At 41.2% G+C, this 16,846-nt stretch overlaps 1 protein-coding gene across 1 annotated transcript in view; it reads right to left on the bottom strand.

Moving 5' to 3' along the window:
* Window positions 1–16,846, bottom strand: part of Aldh1a2 (aldehyde dehydrogenase 1 family member A2) — a 78,360-nt gene that overhangs the window by 21,233 nt on the left and 40,281 nt on the right. Inside the window, exons 5-7 of the mRNA XM_076926236.1 lie at window positions 12,794–12,855; window positions 10,681–10,809; window positions 10,452–10,565 (exon numbers count right to left, since the gene is read on the bottom strand). Coding sequence (XP_076782351.1) covers window positions 10,452–10,565; window positions 10,681–10,809; window positions 12,794–12,855 — 305 coding nt within the window. The remainder of the gene's footprint in view (window positions 1–10,451; window positions 10,566–10,680; window positions 10,810–12,793; window positions 12,856–16,846) is intronic.

The following is a 16,846-nucleotide window of genomic DNA, read 5'->3' as shown; positions in this document are numbered from 1 at the left end:
CCTGTACATTTGAACATTTTATCATATCAAACTGGTATAATTTTTTCATTAAAAATTCTTTGATTCACTACAGGATTCTGCACAACCTTAGGAAAAGGCCACTTTGCTGTTAAAAAAAAAAGCAGCTAAAACTGCCCCCAAACACAAACTGCCTACAAGGGCTGAGGAGGGCAGGAGAAGAGCTGGCCTGATTCATCACTCCAGCAGCAGGAATGGGTCTGCATCATAGGACAGGACAGTCACCCCACTAGGGAAATGAAAGGAGAACCCCACTGCGTGAATTAGCATCCGTGGTAACACAGCTGCTAGCTACAAACATTGGCTTGGCACAAATCAATCTGGACTCTCCTGTAGTTTGCTTTGATGGTCTCCCTACTATCTTGTTGACTAATGATGAAATCATGGTTTGTTAATCTAACTGAATGAAAAAAAAATACATTATATCAAGCAAAATGCAAACTGTCTTCCCGTACTTTGTTGAGGATGTTTATTGACTCTGTGTTTATAAAGAAGCCTTTCATATTCACGTATTAAATATTTACACATATTGCTTATGTATTTAGCTGCATAAAGAGAAGCTGATCCTATCTTTAATCTGAGTACTGTTTGCTTTCTAAAGGCTGTTGCTGAAGTAAAATGGAAGGCAGCCACTTCAACTAAGCTTCTTGTTTCAGACCATTGCAGATGTTTTGTAATGTGTCAATAGGTTCCTTCTCCCTGGAGCAATCCTAACAGAAGCTATGACCAAATCTACTTTTAAGTGACATGTTTGATCTACAAGATTCTGTGATTTCCAAGTAACCAAAAAAGTTAAAAAGAATAGATGGATGAATAAATACCAGGCAGGGGGATAAGAATGATGTAATCATGTGTCTGCCCGTGGGCATCCTCCACTTGCTCTGCCTGTGGGCATCCTCCACTTGCTCTACCTGTGGGCATCCTCCACTTGCTCTGCCTGTGGGCATCCTCCACTTGCTCTGCCTGTGGGCATCCTCCACTTGCTCTACCTGTGGGCATCCTCCACTTGCTCTGCCTGTGGGCATCCACCACTTGCTCTGCCTGTGGGCATCCACCACTTGCTCTGCCCGTGGGCATCCTCCACTTGCTCTGCCCGTGGGCATCCTCCACTTGCTCTGCCTGTGGGCATCCTCCACTTGCTCTGCCTGTGGGCATCCTCCACTTGCTCTACCCATGGGCATCCTCCACTTGCTCTGCCTGTGGGCATCCTCCACTTGCTCTACCCGTGGGCATCCTCCACTTGCTCTGCCTGTGGGCATCCTCCACTTGCTCTGCCTGTGGGCATCCTCCACTTGCTCTACCCGTGGGCATCCTCCACTTGCTCTGCCTGTGGGCATCCTCCACTTGCTCACTATTACTATGAATAGTCACAACTTGATTTTCATGTTCTAGATAAGGTCCTTTGACATTTGCCACTGATGTCATTCCAGATTGAAAAACATGAAGATACTTCAAAAGACACAGAACTGGTTCCCCTCTAAATGAATGGAAGCCTCCCTTGAGAAATATCAAATATATACTCCACTGGAAAAAGTCAGCTGAACAATGCACACTAGAGTATGGTTCTCACTACGGTACATGTTCTTACCAGCCAAGCCTGTTACAGGTCTCCTTCTTCCTGAATCTCCTTCCCAAACTCTCCTGGCTTCTTCCCTGTCTTAGTTGGTTTTCTATTGCTGTGAAGAGACACTATGACCAAGGCACCTCTCACAAAAGAATTCCACTGGGGCTGGCTTACAGTTTCAGAGGCTTAGTCCATCATCATCAAGGCAGTCCAGTATGGCAGCACACATGGCACTGGAGCAGAGCTAAGAGCTACAGCCTGATCCCCAGGCAGCAGAAAGAGAAAGAAACTGAGCCTGGCATGGGTTTTTGAAACCTCAGAGCCTGTCTCCAGTGACACAACTCCTTCAACAAGGATACCCCCAATCTTTCTAATCCTTTAAAATAATCCTACTCCCTAGTGACTAAGCATTCAAATATATGTGCTTATGGGTGCCTTCTTATTCAAATCACCACACTGCTCCTCTATCTCTCTTGCCCACAGACTGTCTCCACCTTATAAGAGTGAGCGCTTAGTTATTGGTGTATTTTCTCCTGTTTTAAATATAGCTGTTGCCATCAAAATCATGTGGTATTGGTGAATGAAAACATAGATAGGTAAAACAGAAAAATCTAGAAAGAACCAAATAAATATGGATACTCGTGCTTGAGAAAGACACAGGGTAATCCAGTGGAGGGGGCATCGTTTCAAGAAGTGGTGACAACTACATCCATTCATGTGAATAAGAGATACCTCCAATCTTTATTTCATAACAAACAATTAACTCAAAGAATCAACTCAAAGTGCATCTTAAATGTAAAACAAAACCAAAAATCCCTACAGGGAGAAACAGGAGCTCTTAAGGCAGGCAAAGGTCTCTTAGAAATAATGTCAAAAGCTTGATCTATAAAATAAAATATTGCTGGACTGGATCCCCTCAAACCTAAGAACAACTGTTCTTTAAACTACTGTTAAGACGATTAGAGAGACCACAGACTGGAGTTAAGACCTGTAAAGTATTAAGACTTATACCGAGAATATAAAAAGAACTTTCAGATTTCTGCAGTAAGAAAACAATGCTTCCCTTCCCAAGGGGCAAACATTAAAAGAAACCCTACCAAAGACAGTACATTGTAGCAGATAACTAAAAGAAAAAAATTCTTAATAGTGGAGAATTCTAAACAAAACCCCACTGATATTAACATCATCTAACTATCTGAAGGGATTAACTATCAAACACTGGGGGAGTTGGAAGCACTTCCTTTGCAGATAGAAATATAAAATGGTATTAAAACTTCAACCTGTCATGGTTATGTGGTCATGTGGCTATCCCTAGATATCTCTCCTCTCTCTCTCTCTCTCTTTCTCTCTCTCTCTCTCTCTCTCTCTCTTACACACACACACACACACACACACACACACACACACACGCCCACATACACACACACTCACAATGGGGGAGGAAGCAGAGACGGTTTATATATGAATTGTTTACAGAGGTTTTTATTTTTACTAAACCCAATCTGGAAACAACTCAAATGTCCAATAACAACTGACAGGATAATCAAATTGTGATTTATCCATAAAATAAAATACAGTTAGAATTAGTAGCTAATACAGCAATACAAGCGAATCTCAAATTAAATTATTCTGAGTGAAAATAGCTATTGATACTGTATCCATTTATATAAACTTGTAGAAAATGAAAATAATTTAGTCAAAAAGTAGAAAATACCCAAAAGAGTAGGGATCAAAATGAGAGAAAGACGGAGATTGGAGAAGACTCCTGAGTGTGGTACCTGCCTGCTCTGACTGAGCCTGTGCTCCCAGGGGATGACTCTGCATGCCTGCCTTACCATGCTGTACACTGCAAGCATGTGAGATCTACTGTACCTAGAGCATGCCTCAATAAATCTAGTAACAATCTATTAAGCAAGTAAATAGTTATAGTATAGGTTAACTGTACCACATAACTCTTTTTTGTCCTTTGTGGACAACTAACATGAAAATTACATTGAAACTAAGATAAACTAAGCTAAGGTATGGAGTGACAGTTTTTAAAGTTTAATAAGTGTATTAGGGATAAGTTAATTAAAATTTAACATAATCAGAGCCTGGTGGGAAAAGAATAATCAAGAGAAGTAAGAGAAGTTAAGTGAAAACCAGAAATAAAACAAAGAATATACCAGTGCCCAACAGCCTGTGGTTTCTGGCACCCAGGATGGCAACACTCATGGCTTTCACTGCAAATAAGAGTCATAGCACAAGAGCTTAGCCACTCTCGCTGTGTGGCATGGGGACAGGGCCATCTGGGAAGAGCCTGTTAGAATGGCCAGCAGTGAAACTGCATCTAAAGACAATGCGGGTGGTCTTAGCAAATACAAATGTCTTGTTTCAGCATAGACGGACATGCCCAGCATCGTGGAGTTCTAAGTGGATGTGGAGTGTGACCCAACTGATCCGACCCAAGTAAACCACTGATTCTTGACCATGGATTAAGAATTCTTAGAAAAGTTTATTAAAATGAGGATTCTTAGACTCACTGCCAAGTCCAACTTAATCCAGAAGCTCTGGGGTGAAGTCCAGCAACCTGAATCTGAAGGAGTTCCCACCAGCACCACAGGCAAGGTGCTCCTGAACAACTGCTGAGAGCAATGACATCTACATTACATGCTTCTTCTAAATAACAGAATGTCATTTTGGCAAACCGTGGTTGAAAGAGTGGCCCCTACTCTAGACCACAGCAAGAAATCCTACGTGAGTTGCTCAATGGGTACCAATCTCTTCCTGGGCTACATTCTAAGTAGTCCACTAATTTACCTACAGGATTTTAAAAGTTTATGCAAGCTAGCACTTGGTCGATCTTTCAAAACATGAAACAGAAGAGAAACACACATATGCTACTTACTAGAAGCCAAAAATATCTGTAAACTATTTATGAAAGCCGCAAAACAAACAAAAGGAGAGGGAAGCTGCCAGAGGAGAGTGGGAACTAGCCCTCGACAGACATTCTTTGCAAATGGAGGTTTCATACTCAACTCCTGTTTACTGAAACCTCTCAGTGTGCCAAGCAGTACGGGTGGACCTTTCAAATGTGTTGTCCCAAGCCACAAATAAACCTTAACAGAGTTACTACAGCCTGCCAAACATGAAAAATGAAGGACAGGAAAGAGGCCAAGATCACACAGAAAGCTGGATCCTTACCCTTATCTGGGAAAATCTATTGGCCCTTCTTTTATACCATACCTTCCTAAGCATAGATTGTCCTATAAATGTCACTTGGAAATAAATAGGAAATAAATAAATAAATAACTAAATAGCTGGGCGTGGTGGTGCACTCAAGCAGTCAGATCTCTGGGATCTCCAGGCTAGTTGGGTCTCCACAGTCAAGTTCCAGGACAGACAGCGCTACACAGTAAGACCCTGTCTCAATCCTCTCCACCTCCCTTAAGACACTCAAACAGCCAAATAAACAAACAAAATAGCGAATACCTGCGTGTGGTGGCACATGCCTTTAATCTCAGGACTAGAGAGATGGATCTCTTCCAGCCTGCCTCTGACTATAGCAAGTTCTAGACCAGCCAGGGTTACATTGTGAGTTCCCTGTCTCAAACAAATAACAACAAAACCTAGGAAACAATAATGTCTCATCTCCACTGACACTTTGCTAAGACCCAGACCCCATGCCAAATACTTCAGTCCAGTTTCTTTCACCTTCTCAGTCCACAAAGTAAGTAAAACTCATCCCTAATCTACAGCAGGAAATCTGAGGACTGTAAAGATTGCACAATAAGTCTTGTAACAAAAATGCATGCAACCATAATAGGCATCTAAAGCAAGCTGAGATTTCACATAAAAATCTAGCATATGTGATCTTAATTGATCTTCTTAATGGAATTTGAATCCTATGTTTAAATTTCTTGCTGGAAAAACTACGACTTTACTGCTTTCTAGAGAAAGGCAAAGAGTAGCAAAATAGTGTTCTCCCAAGCTGCATGGAACAGTACTTTATTTTCTAAGTAAAAGATAGAGGGATATTAACTCAAGCTGAACTAAGTTAACTTCCTAAGTGAATGTAAGTTCTTGCTTATTACAAGGCTAATTCAACTGACCATCAACTATTCATCTTGGACATGCTCTGTGCATGTATGTCCCTGCATAGCTTTGTAGATGGAAATTAGTTCAGGCTAATATGTCTGAGGACAATAACCAGGGGACTAGGAAGATGACTTAGGGAAAGAGCTGTAAAGAAAACCTCCCCATTGTCTACTGTCACATACTTTTGTACTCCATAAAGATTAAGTATCCCAGCAAGAACTCAGAGGTCCCATGCTCACCAGTTACTGAGGGTATGAGATCCAGTGCAGGCAGGCTGAACCTTCAAGTGTGGATGAAATTAGGAAATCAAACATGTACTGACTCCTCGACAGGTCTCATCTGGTGTGGTAAGTTTTTAAGGTAGTGTTTAGCACTCTTCCCCATCTTTCCACATTATCTTGAAAAGACTTTATTGAACAGGGAAAAAATCTATGTATTGGTACATAACCTGCAGCTTTGGAACTTTAAATGTCTGTCAAAAGTGGAACTGCTGGGAAGATAAACAAAGACTGTACCTCACTGCTAGGGACCATCAAACGCTAGCTCCCACCCTACACTGCAGAAAAGGAGCATCAAACACTAGCTCCCACCCTACACTGCAGAAAGATAAGTACTGACCTTTGGAAGGTACTGGTATTGGCATGTGGGACTGGTTTTGAGATGTAACTAATACCAGTGTCATGGCACACTGACAGCAGGCAACATCACTCACAGTGGTCTCCAGAACTGGGGTCCTTTCCTCCATGTTTCCTTCACTATTTGGTCCCATAACCTATATTTTCACATTAAAAGGAAGGTATATCTAAATCCTTCCCAAGTGGACAGTAGCCACTACAGAATTTAGAGGGAGAATTATCTTTTCCTTACATGTTTTTATTGTTGAAAGATGGCTCAGTGATTAAGAGCACTGGCTGTTTTTGCAGAGGACCCGAGTTCAGTTCCCAGCATCCATATAGTGATTCAAACCCATCTATAACTCCAGTTCTAGGGGACCCTCTTTTGGCCCCTATGAGCTCTGCATGTATATGCTGCACATGCATACATGCCATCAAGTACTTATATGTATAAAATAAAACCATATATTTTTTAAACCATCTCAAAAATAAGGGAGGAGGAATGCTCTTAATTTAAAAATGCATTTTTATTTTTGAATGAAGCAGCTCTTTATTCAAGTCTAAATGTCTTGAACAGTGAAATTTCTCTAGATGTAAAAGATACAACTTAACTTCATGAGAAGAATTTTGGTTCTATCCCATTAGAACAGATCTTTAAAAATGGGCAATTTTAAAGGAAACATCCCAGGCAACTTCTTTGTGTGTGAGCTTGCATGGCACACTGTAAGGGCCACTTAGAGACTGTCCTGTGGGCTATCCTGACACACATTTCACTGCCTGTTTCCCCAAAGCCTAGTAGTGGACGGTAACTAAGTGTGCAGGCAAGGTTGGTGAAACTGGCTTGGGATACCTTGGGATCCAACTTTAATTCCTGTACCAGAGAGTGGCAGACAAGTGATCTGTATCAGATCAAATGACACAGGTAGTAAAGATGCAATTCCAATGTGAAATTTAGAAAATATTAATTAGAACCATGGTGAGAGCCTTTCAGACTTAAATACTTTTAAATGACTCTTGCAATGGATCAGTTTCCACAGAGAATCCTGCATTATCCAAAAATTCTGTTCTTTGAGAGCTGGGCATTTGTATTCCTTGAATTTTCTAGGTTAAGGCTGTAGGACTGTCATAAGTTTGAGGCCAGCGTGGCCTGCAGAGTAATACTGCTTCAAAAACTAAAGCCCCCTCAGAGGAGCAGGGGAGGAGGAGGATGGAGGAAGTATTGTGGGAGGGGCTGACTGGGAGGGGCAGTGAGAGGGATGTAAAGTGAATAAGCAAAAACAAAATTAAATGAAAAAATAGTTGGAGCTCTCAGGAAAAAAAAATAAAACAGACAGACAATAAATATCCTCTTTGAGGGTACCTGCTATTCTGGATTTCAACAAACCCTAGCTGCTGAAGGCATGTACGAGACTCCAGTCAGAAAGCAGTGCAGTACTGTCTGGCACTGGGGCTCTGGGTGTGGCTTACAGCCTTGTAACTTACTAGCATATAGCAAGATGAGTTACTTAGCCTTGCCAGCTGGGCTAAGCTTGCCCCTGCATCTTCTGTGGCTGCTGAGGCCATGTGGTAGGATGACAAGCACTTGGCTGGCATTAAGAAGTAATTGCTCAGTCAATGTTGACTATTAACACCCAAAGTTTAAAACCTCCATTAGAATCATTCACTTTCTACAACTTCGTTGAGATTCATTTCATACCCTTTAAGATGTTCCTTTTGATGCATGTGGGTCAGGCAGTTTAGTTTGTTAACAGAGCTGTACAGCTCCCACGATGATTACAGCTATCTAAATACAGCTAACCCACAAGAAATTTCATACTCATCCAGTCACTCATCTCAGCCTTAGCGATCACTAATCTGCTTTGAGTGTATACATTTGCCTTTTCTAGACATCTCTCAATTAAGTATGATTGTAAAATATACAGCTTGTCATTGCCACGTTCTTTAAATTCCAAAGTTGACCCATATTATGTATGTTTCATTCTCTTATTTATTATTGAATAAAATACCGCTTGTGGCTATATTACATTGTATCTATCCATCATTTGATAGACATTTGGGACATCTTTACTTCAAGGAATAATAATGCTGTGTGTAGGTTTCTGTGCCACATAGATTTTGTCAAGTGCTTTTTTTATGTCTACTGAGATGATCATGTAGCTTTTGCTTTTTATTCGACTAATATGGAGTATTAAATCGACTGTTTTCTATATTAAACCAACCTTGTATTCCTGGATTGACTTCTATTTGGTTGTGGTATATAATTCTTTGTAGATACTGGTTCATTCTGTTTGAAAGCATCTTATTCAGGATTCTTGTCAACCATCGTCACATGAGATAAAGATGGAGTTTCTTGTGACTCTGTTAAAAGCCTGCCAGATTTCTGCCTCCATTTTTAATTCAGAATTCCTTTTGATGGCTGCTTTGTGAATATTACTTTATAGTTGGACCCTAATTGGATGCAGGTGCTCTGTAGCATCTAGTCTTTGGCAAATACTTATAAAGGAACAGACTCAGTGCACCCAGAAGAATATGTCCCTTTCACATCCACATTTTGGGTTGCATGTTCTATACATTATAAAAATTATGATAGCAAGTAAAAGTCAAATAAAAGTTTGAAAACAGAGAATGTAAATTAGCATGCAAGTCTATTTAGCTTAGATAAAGCCAATAAGAGATCATTTAGCTAAGTATCATTAGTTTTGCATCGCCTGACTTTAAGAAATTTCTAGATCTCTCTGGCAGGTATGCCAACCACCAGCCACATATGTCTATAAGAGCACTTGAAATATAGCTAATGACACTGAGTTGTGGTATGAATGTAAATTGTACACCAGATCTCACAGATGTCACTGGGTAAAGAGAATGTAAAATATGGAGTTACTAATTTTATAGAGATAGGCTAGAATAATGTTTTTTAAAATATTGTATTAAACATGTTATAAACCAATTTCACTTGTTTCTTTTCCATTTTCTACTCTAAGTGACAGACACAGCTCTCATACTGTGTCATAGCTTGACTACTGCAGCCCTGTGGGTCCACACCCAGTGCTGCTGTCCTCCACGGGGTTCCAACAAGGATACCTGCAGTTCTGGTACAGCGCTAGCTCACAGAGAGTGACAACATTTCTAGTTCCATTATTGACCCAATCCTAACTAGATGCAGGTACTCTTTAGCATCTACTCTAACAACAGTTTGAAATTTTTTCATCATCTGAACCCGAATCAAAGATATGACAGAGCACAGATTCATGATGATCAGGAATCTTAAACCACAACTCATATTTGCCTTGCTGTGTTTGGTTTGACTTACTAGATAAAAACAGTCTTTACATTTTTCACTATCTGAAAAAAAATGAGGTATTTGATGTAGAAAATGACACAGGATTCAAATTTTGGTATCTATGAAAAAGGTTTTGTGTTCGGCTTGACTCATAAATTCATATATGACACATGCTTGGTACCAGTTAGGCATAGTGGATATGAAATGGAGACTGTATTGCTTGCAAAGCTCCAACACTTAAGGGCCTGGCCTTTCATAGAAATCCTTGCTGACCAGAGCTCTATAGCATCCCTATGGCTTACAAGGCAGTCAGCTGCCTCTTGCATCATAGGACCCGGTGAAATGCAAAGGAAAAGTTGTTCCCTTTTCCTCTATTATATACTAGATTAGATTCCCAGCTTCTCTACTTGCTTCTGTCCTATATCTTAACTAAAAGAAATGCCCAGAGCCCCAGTCTGTGGGGTGGTATTTACACAGAGAAGATCAGAAAGAGTCAGTGTGCACTTCTGCTTTCACATTCATTGGGGATCTATAAGTGAGACTGGTGTTGCCCCTTGAGGGGCCTGAGTGCTCACTGTGGGTGCTGACCCTATGGGTACTACCTGCGGCATTTATTTATGTACGTGTATGTGCACACATGTAGGTACCAGAAGACAACCTCAAGGGTCTGTCATTCTAAGAAGCAGTCACCTTATTTCATTTTGTTGAGGCAGACCCTCTTCCCTGTCCTTAAACTTGCCAAGTAGCCAAGGCTGGCTGGCAAGCAACCTCAGAGACCTGCCATCTCTGCCTCTCCAGCAAGGAGATTACAAGCGTGCACGCTACACTCGCATCTCCATTCAACCCCTTTGCTTACTCATGGGACTTCCCCTCAGCCCACAGTCTCTCAGGTACTTACCTCAGTGGAGCCTGTGAACGCAATCTTGTCTATGCCAATGTGTGAAGCTATTGCTGCCCCTGCTGTTGGCCCGTACCCTGGCAGGATATTGACAACTCCGGGTGGAAAGCCAGCCTAAGAAACACAAGTTGGAAGAAGCTGTGTGTTGTATCACCCTTCAGCTGCTCTCTGTTTCGCAGGCTCCACATGAGGGAGTGGAAGAAAGCCCCCTGGAGTTAGTTTGTCCTACCTCCTTGATGAGGGCCCCCATATACAGTGCACTGAGTGGTGTCTGCTCTGCAGGCTTGATGACCACGGTGTTACCACAGCACAGTGCAGGAGCAATTTTCCAGGTGAACATCAACAGGGGGAAGTTCCACTGGAAGGGAAAAGAAAGGTTAATAGGCAGAGAAAACGTTTCTTCATTACATTTTGTCTTCTCAGATTTTGAAAGAAAGAAGCTGTGGCTTCTCAGATTTTCAAAACTGTCCTGAACATAGATCATCTACCCCACCAAGGGTAGAGCTTGGGTTCCGATGGCATCACTATGAAGAGAACACTGGCCTTCACAGTGTCTCCTTCCCTCTGTCCAGTGAATCCTCACACTCCAAACGTCCACCTAAGGAAAGCTTGTGCTGAGGAGAAGCAGGGAGAGACTCTTCTTTGTTTAGCTTTACTTTTTATTTTGCTTTTATATTTATAAAATTGGGCTTTGTTCCTAAGTCTCAATATGTGAATGTTTTCCCTTAAATTTTGGATTTTTACACCAAGATTTTCACATTGGTATGAAAAATGTTTTATGTATATTATCTAGAAACTAAAACCCTAGCTATCAATTATTTTTAAGACAATGTGACTTCAATGTGGCCCTTTCATATGCATTGTCATAAAAATACAACTATTCATTTTATAAAATGTACCTACCAATGAATAGACAAAAATTTCATCAGTAAAATACAGCATGAAAATCAAACTAAAGTATCTTTATGAGACTATGAAGATGGGGACTAACATAGCCTAAACTGATTTTGATAGAACATTAAGCTTGTATTGTCAAAAGCCCAGGCATGAGACTATCAAGTGTCTGATAATTACATTAAGGAAGAAAACAGCGCTTCAGTTCCCCTTGCTTCAGCCCCTGATCACAGTGTGTTTCTGCCTGAAGCATCTCAGCTGCCACCCTTGAAGGATTCTCACTGGCTCTGGCAAGCTGCAAAAATATACAAGTGTCTTGCCTTCACCAAACACCCAATTTCTTTTCCCCTTAGTTGTTTATAAACTTAGGAGTCCTTGGTGATGTTTTAATTCCATCTACAGTGCGTAAATCTTGGAGGCAGTAATTGAGGGAGCTGGCTGACAGGAGCTCTTGTCTTGTGAGAGAAGCTGAGGCTCTGAGGACCTGGGAGAGCAAGAGGGGCAGCTTTGATGCTTGCAGAGAAGGTGGCAGACACAGAGGGGTTCCCTGAAGCGGGGAGAGGAAGAACTCAAACCAAAACTTTCTCTTTCCTTTCTTCATTCTCTAGTGAAGGTCACAGATAAACCAGGGCTTATTGATCATTTGAACCAATATTAATAGGCCCCTAAGAATCTTTGGCTCCCAAACTCAAAGATTATTCTTGAGTCATCCCCCTATGTGTTGAAAGAAAAGATCTTCTTGTCTTATCTATACTGCCTTTAATGTCAGCACAGCCCACCATCCCCCTGACCCCAAAATCCCAGCCAGAACTATGAGATAGTCCTGTTAGAAGCCTGGGTGATGCTTGTGCTGTGCAAAGGGTGTGTATGCGAGAGAGCGAAGGACAGTGTTTAATGTTCCAATCCAAACACTAGTCACTACACCTATTTTTCTTTACAAGACAGACAACAGCCCAGAATGGTTTCAATTTGGACTGTGATGTTAACTGTGCTGCTGTCTTTTTAAAGCACCTTTCTCTAGACTCCTGTGAAAGGAGACAGTGGCAAAATAAATAAATAAATAAATAAATGGCCATATAAAACAATATGCCTGGAAAGATGCTGAGTTGCCAATCTTAAACAGAAACAAGCAAATACAACCTCATGTTAATTCCCCATAAGCAGACAGGTATTCATAACCAAGGGTGGGTTGTTCATACACTGTCCTTTTTTATCAGGAGAATCCCATGACTTGAGACCTCTACTCATGGTGATAGGCCTGAAACTCGCTTCACCTGTTCAAATAAGCATGTGCAGAGAGGCTGCTGGAGACACGTCAACAGCACGAGCTCAGGTTTGTCTTCCCAGCAACAAAAACCACACATCACTAAGGACCGTGCTTTATATGTCTTTAAGAGAACTGGGCCAAGTGAAAATAAATAATACGAAGTGTGAGGAGATGCACTTACAGGGATGATCTGTCCACACACTCCGATGGGCTCGTGTCTCGTGAAAGTAAAATAGTCTCCATCTGAAAGAGATAAGCATGGTCGCTCCACAGAGAGTGTCAGGGGAGTCAGAGAAGCGCTGGCATGGCATCGGAAATCAGAAATGAAGCTGAGGCACACCCTACTCACCAAGCACGACAGTGCCAGCCCTTAGGGGTGTGTGTGTGTGTGTGTGTGTGCGCGCGCGCGCACATGCAGGCATGCACACAGGCAGCTACACATAAACCTACCACATGAACAGAACAGATGAGAGGACGTCTACAACAGAATGAAGAATAAATTTATGAAACACAAAACAATTGTGCAAGATGAAACTTAAAAACTGGAACACATTAAAAACTCAGTTTTATGTTAAATATTAACCCATATAGAATAGTTAGCTGATTTAAATACCAAGGTACCTCAAGCTTTTAAACAGCTTTCTTGGCAGTTTTCAAAATGAAAAGCTATTAAGTGAAATGCTAGTGAGCACATTTTTAATGCTGGGCAGCTGGAAAATATGAAGAAGTAAAGGAAAATATACTCCTTCACTCAATGCAGTTGTCACAGGCATGGCCTGGGTCTTGGGGACACAGGCAGGTATTCCTAGGGGCTTGGAGGAAAAGTTCCAGAGACACTGAACAGCCTCGCTTCTCTTATGGGAATAGTAGGCACTTGAAACAATCAATTAGCCAGGAAGCCCAAACCAAATTCTTTAGAAAAATGCTGTTGCTTTTATCTGGGTACTTTAAAAAAGCTAATTGAACCAAGTCTTTGTTTCCCGATTTGTTGCTGGTCACTTCACTAGTGGTTTGTCTGTCAAAAGCAGCACCACCTCCCCCAAGGAAAGTGAAGCTACAGCTAAGCCTGGGGCAGGCTGGCTGTTGGAACTGGGGATGGAGGTGAGGACAGGAGGGTGTGGGTGAGACAGAGACAAATGACGCAGTTTATCTCCATCTCTCAGCACGTCTTAACCACTAACGTTTCTCACCCAGGGTTGTTTCAGCTAAGTTCAAAATTATATGTTTTTAAATAAAGTTTTCTTTCTGTTCTTCTTTCTCCTCCCAGCCTTTCCCATCCCCTGATCTCCAGTCCTTCCCTAAATTAGCTGCTATTCATTTCTCTGAGAACTTTCAGTTGCACGAGTTTATATCATCACAAGGGCACTCAGGCTGCTGCCTTCCCCTCCCTCCATTCTCAGTCCAGCTAACAGCAAGTCCCTCTCTGGGCTTATGCAAAGGACAGCACTTTATATGTTAGTACATCTGTGCTGGGGTTTCTTGATTAAAGTGTATGTGTCTTTAATGTTTTAATAAGTATTTGGAAGTCACCCTTTATCAAAGTAAAGTCCCGACAACATGCTCCATTTCCTACTCTTTAACCAGTTTCCTGAATGTCTTCATTTTAGCCAACCTGAATCTAGAATAAGGCAACCGTTCTGTGTTTAACTTTGAATTGTGTTTATGATACTTAAGGATGAATGTACTGACCATTTTCAATTTTTCTTTCAAATTTAAATCCTTTGCCCCTTTTCTGTCAGGCCCTTCATTATGTTAGTCATTTGAGGAACATTGTGAATATCAAGGGTTAGGTCTCTGTCATGTTTTTGCAATCCTTTCCCTCAATCTTTACCTTGTCTCTTGGTGGTGTTTAAGAGATTCTAGCCTAAGGGGAGGAGAGAGGGATGTAGGCAGTCTTGGGCAGGCAGGACAACAAGCCGACATGTAGAGACTATCCATAGGATGACGTTTAGTCCAAGTGGTACTTTAAAGGTCAATTCACTACACCAACTCTGTATGGAGCCAACTCATGAATCTTCTAAACAGACACCGTCAACTATACCAGTACAAGTCACTACTGCCCATCAGTTGACTGTTCTCTGGAAACGGCTTCCATGAGCAGCAACCATACTGGTCAACACTCAAGAAAAGTCCATTGGCAAGGAAAGCACCCATACTAAACTATAATTTAGCTAAGGTGGTGCACTCAAGTGGCTAAATACAAAGCAGTGAATCTAGTGAGGGGAGGAATGAACACTGAGGGGGCACAGATGGGCTGCATGACTAGGGATGATGAAGAGAATACAGTGTGAGAAAACGGATGGTTCAGGGTAAATGCACTATGTAAAGTCACCTATGTAAGCACTGCACAGTGACTCATAGGTTTCTCCATCTCCGTCCTACATATATAAGACTGTAAAGGTATCATGTAGTGTTGAAAGCTACTGAAAAATAAGAGGAAAGGAAAATGTAGACAATAGCTTTGAAAACTAATCTTATGGGGAGATAATTGTATCCCAAGATAAACTGAGTTATGAGGAATAAAATGTACTTGATAATCTGTTCACAGATTTGATACACACTGAGCTGAAGGTTGGCACAGAAAGGCTACCGACTCCTGCAGTCCTCCTGACTGGTCTCACTAAGTCCTAAATAAACACAGGGTATCTTGTCTCTTGGCTTTTCCCAAGAGAACACCGAATAAAAAGAATAAGAAAGGGCCCTGGGCCCTGTGAACTCAGTAGGTGTTCCTACATGTCCAAGGGATACCCCCAATTAGGCAGCTGGTTTCTGGAAAACATGAGATATGTACCTGCTACTGGGCCCCTTGGGAAGAACTAATGGCACTTAGGGGCCCTTCACTGCTATCAGGACCCTGCTCCAACTCCCCAGAGCAGGGTTGCCAGGGACCAGTCATTTGGGAGCCACCTTTCTAATCTTTTCCAATGTCACTACTTCTATCACTTGCTTGGTCAGCCAAATTGGCTCACTTCTTAACAATGTAATAGAGCTACTTGCTGGCCTCATCTCAAGGAAAGTGACCAAGTGACAAGTTTCACAGGTTAGTAACATTTTTCTTCCCACAGTCTTCAAACCTAAGAATTAAAGTAAAACAAATCTATTCATTTCCTACTGTGTGGAGCCAGTTTCTCAGGCTACATGTACTGTCTGGATGCTACATGGTGCTTCTCACAACTGTATGGAGTCAGTTTCTCAGGCTACATGTACTGTCTGGATGCTATATGGTGTTTCTCATGCTTCAGTGTTCAAAGCACCCAGTGACCCTGCTGAATACACTCTGAACCCTCTGGTCATAAAGAACATAAAAACCTTACAATTAGATCTTCCACTGTGCTCTAAACTCAGCTGAACAGTACATTAATTTCTGCTGAGTATGCACACCCAAGAGGTATATTAGTACAGAATAAGCCTCTCTGTAAACAAGCCACTACCCTCTAGTTTTTGTTGGGGATTTTATTAAATTACACAGGGGATGAAGGGAGGAAAAGAGGGGAAAGGAGGGAAAGAGAGAGGGAGACAGACAGAGAGACAGACACACACAGAGAGATCTATATTAATTAATTAAAAATTTAATCTTTGAGTAATTCCTTCAAGGAAAATATTACTTTTAAAGACAGATTTAAAATGTTTTAAAAAAACATTTAATGTAAGTTTTAGTCTCATATTCTGGCACATCCTGGAATAAACTAAAATCTAATGGTATAACTGTAATTATAGTCAACAAATCTTAATGTATCAGAAATTGAGATATGTGATATGAACCTCAAGCTCCCAGAGATAACAACCAGGGGCATTTCAATAGCTAAAGCAAGTCTTATATAGCTAGCAACAATAAAAATGAATTCCTTTAGTAACATAAGAATCTGTAGCATAAATCAATGAATGGATGCCATCTTGCTATCTCTAATGTTCACATAGAATTACTCTGTGTTTGAGGGTATAGCTCAGTAGTAGAACATTTGACTGCAGTAGAATTACTCTGGGGAAGATAGCAACCCTTTAAATAATCCAGGTAGTAAACATTTAGAGTAAAAACAGAGAACGATTCTATTCTCTACTCTAGTGACTCCAGTGTATGCAGACACCACACAGCACTGTCTGAGCATTTTACAGCAGTGACAAATTCTGGGGCTGCTTATTCAAGCAATGAAACTTTACATTAGCATAAGATAGCGCTAACACTATTCCTTCCAGGAGTCTGCTGGTAGATTCTAAGAAGTGATGTTATATGTTT

This window comes from Arvicanthis niloticus, chromosome 27, assembly GCF_011762505.2.
Source record: "Arvicanthis niloticus isolate mArvNil1 chromosome 27, mArvNil1.pat.X, whole genome shotgun sequence".
Lineage (NCBI taxonomy): Eukaryota > Metazoa > Chordata > Mammalia > Rodentia > Muridae > Arvicanthis > Arvicanthis niloticus.
The sequence above is the reverse complement of the archived record's forward strand: the minus strand, read 5'-3'. Positions and strand labels throughout refer to the sequence as shown.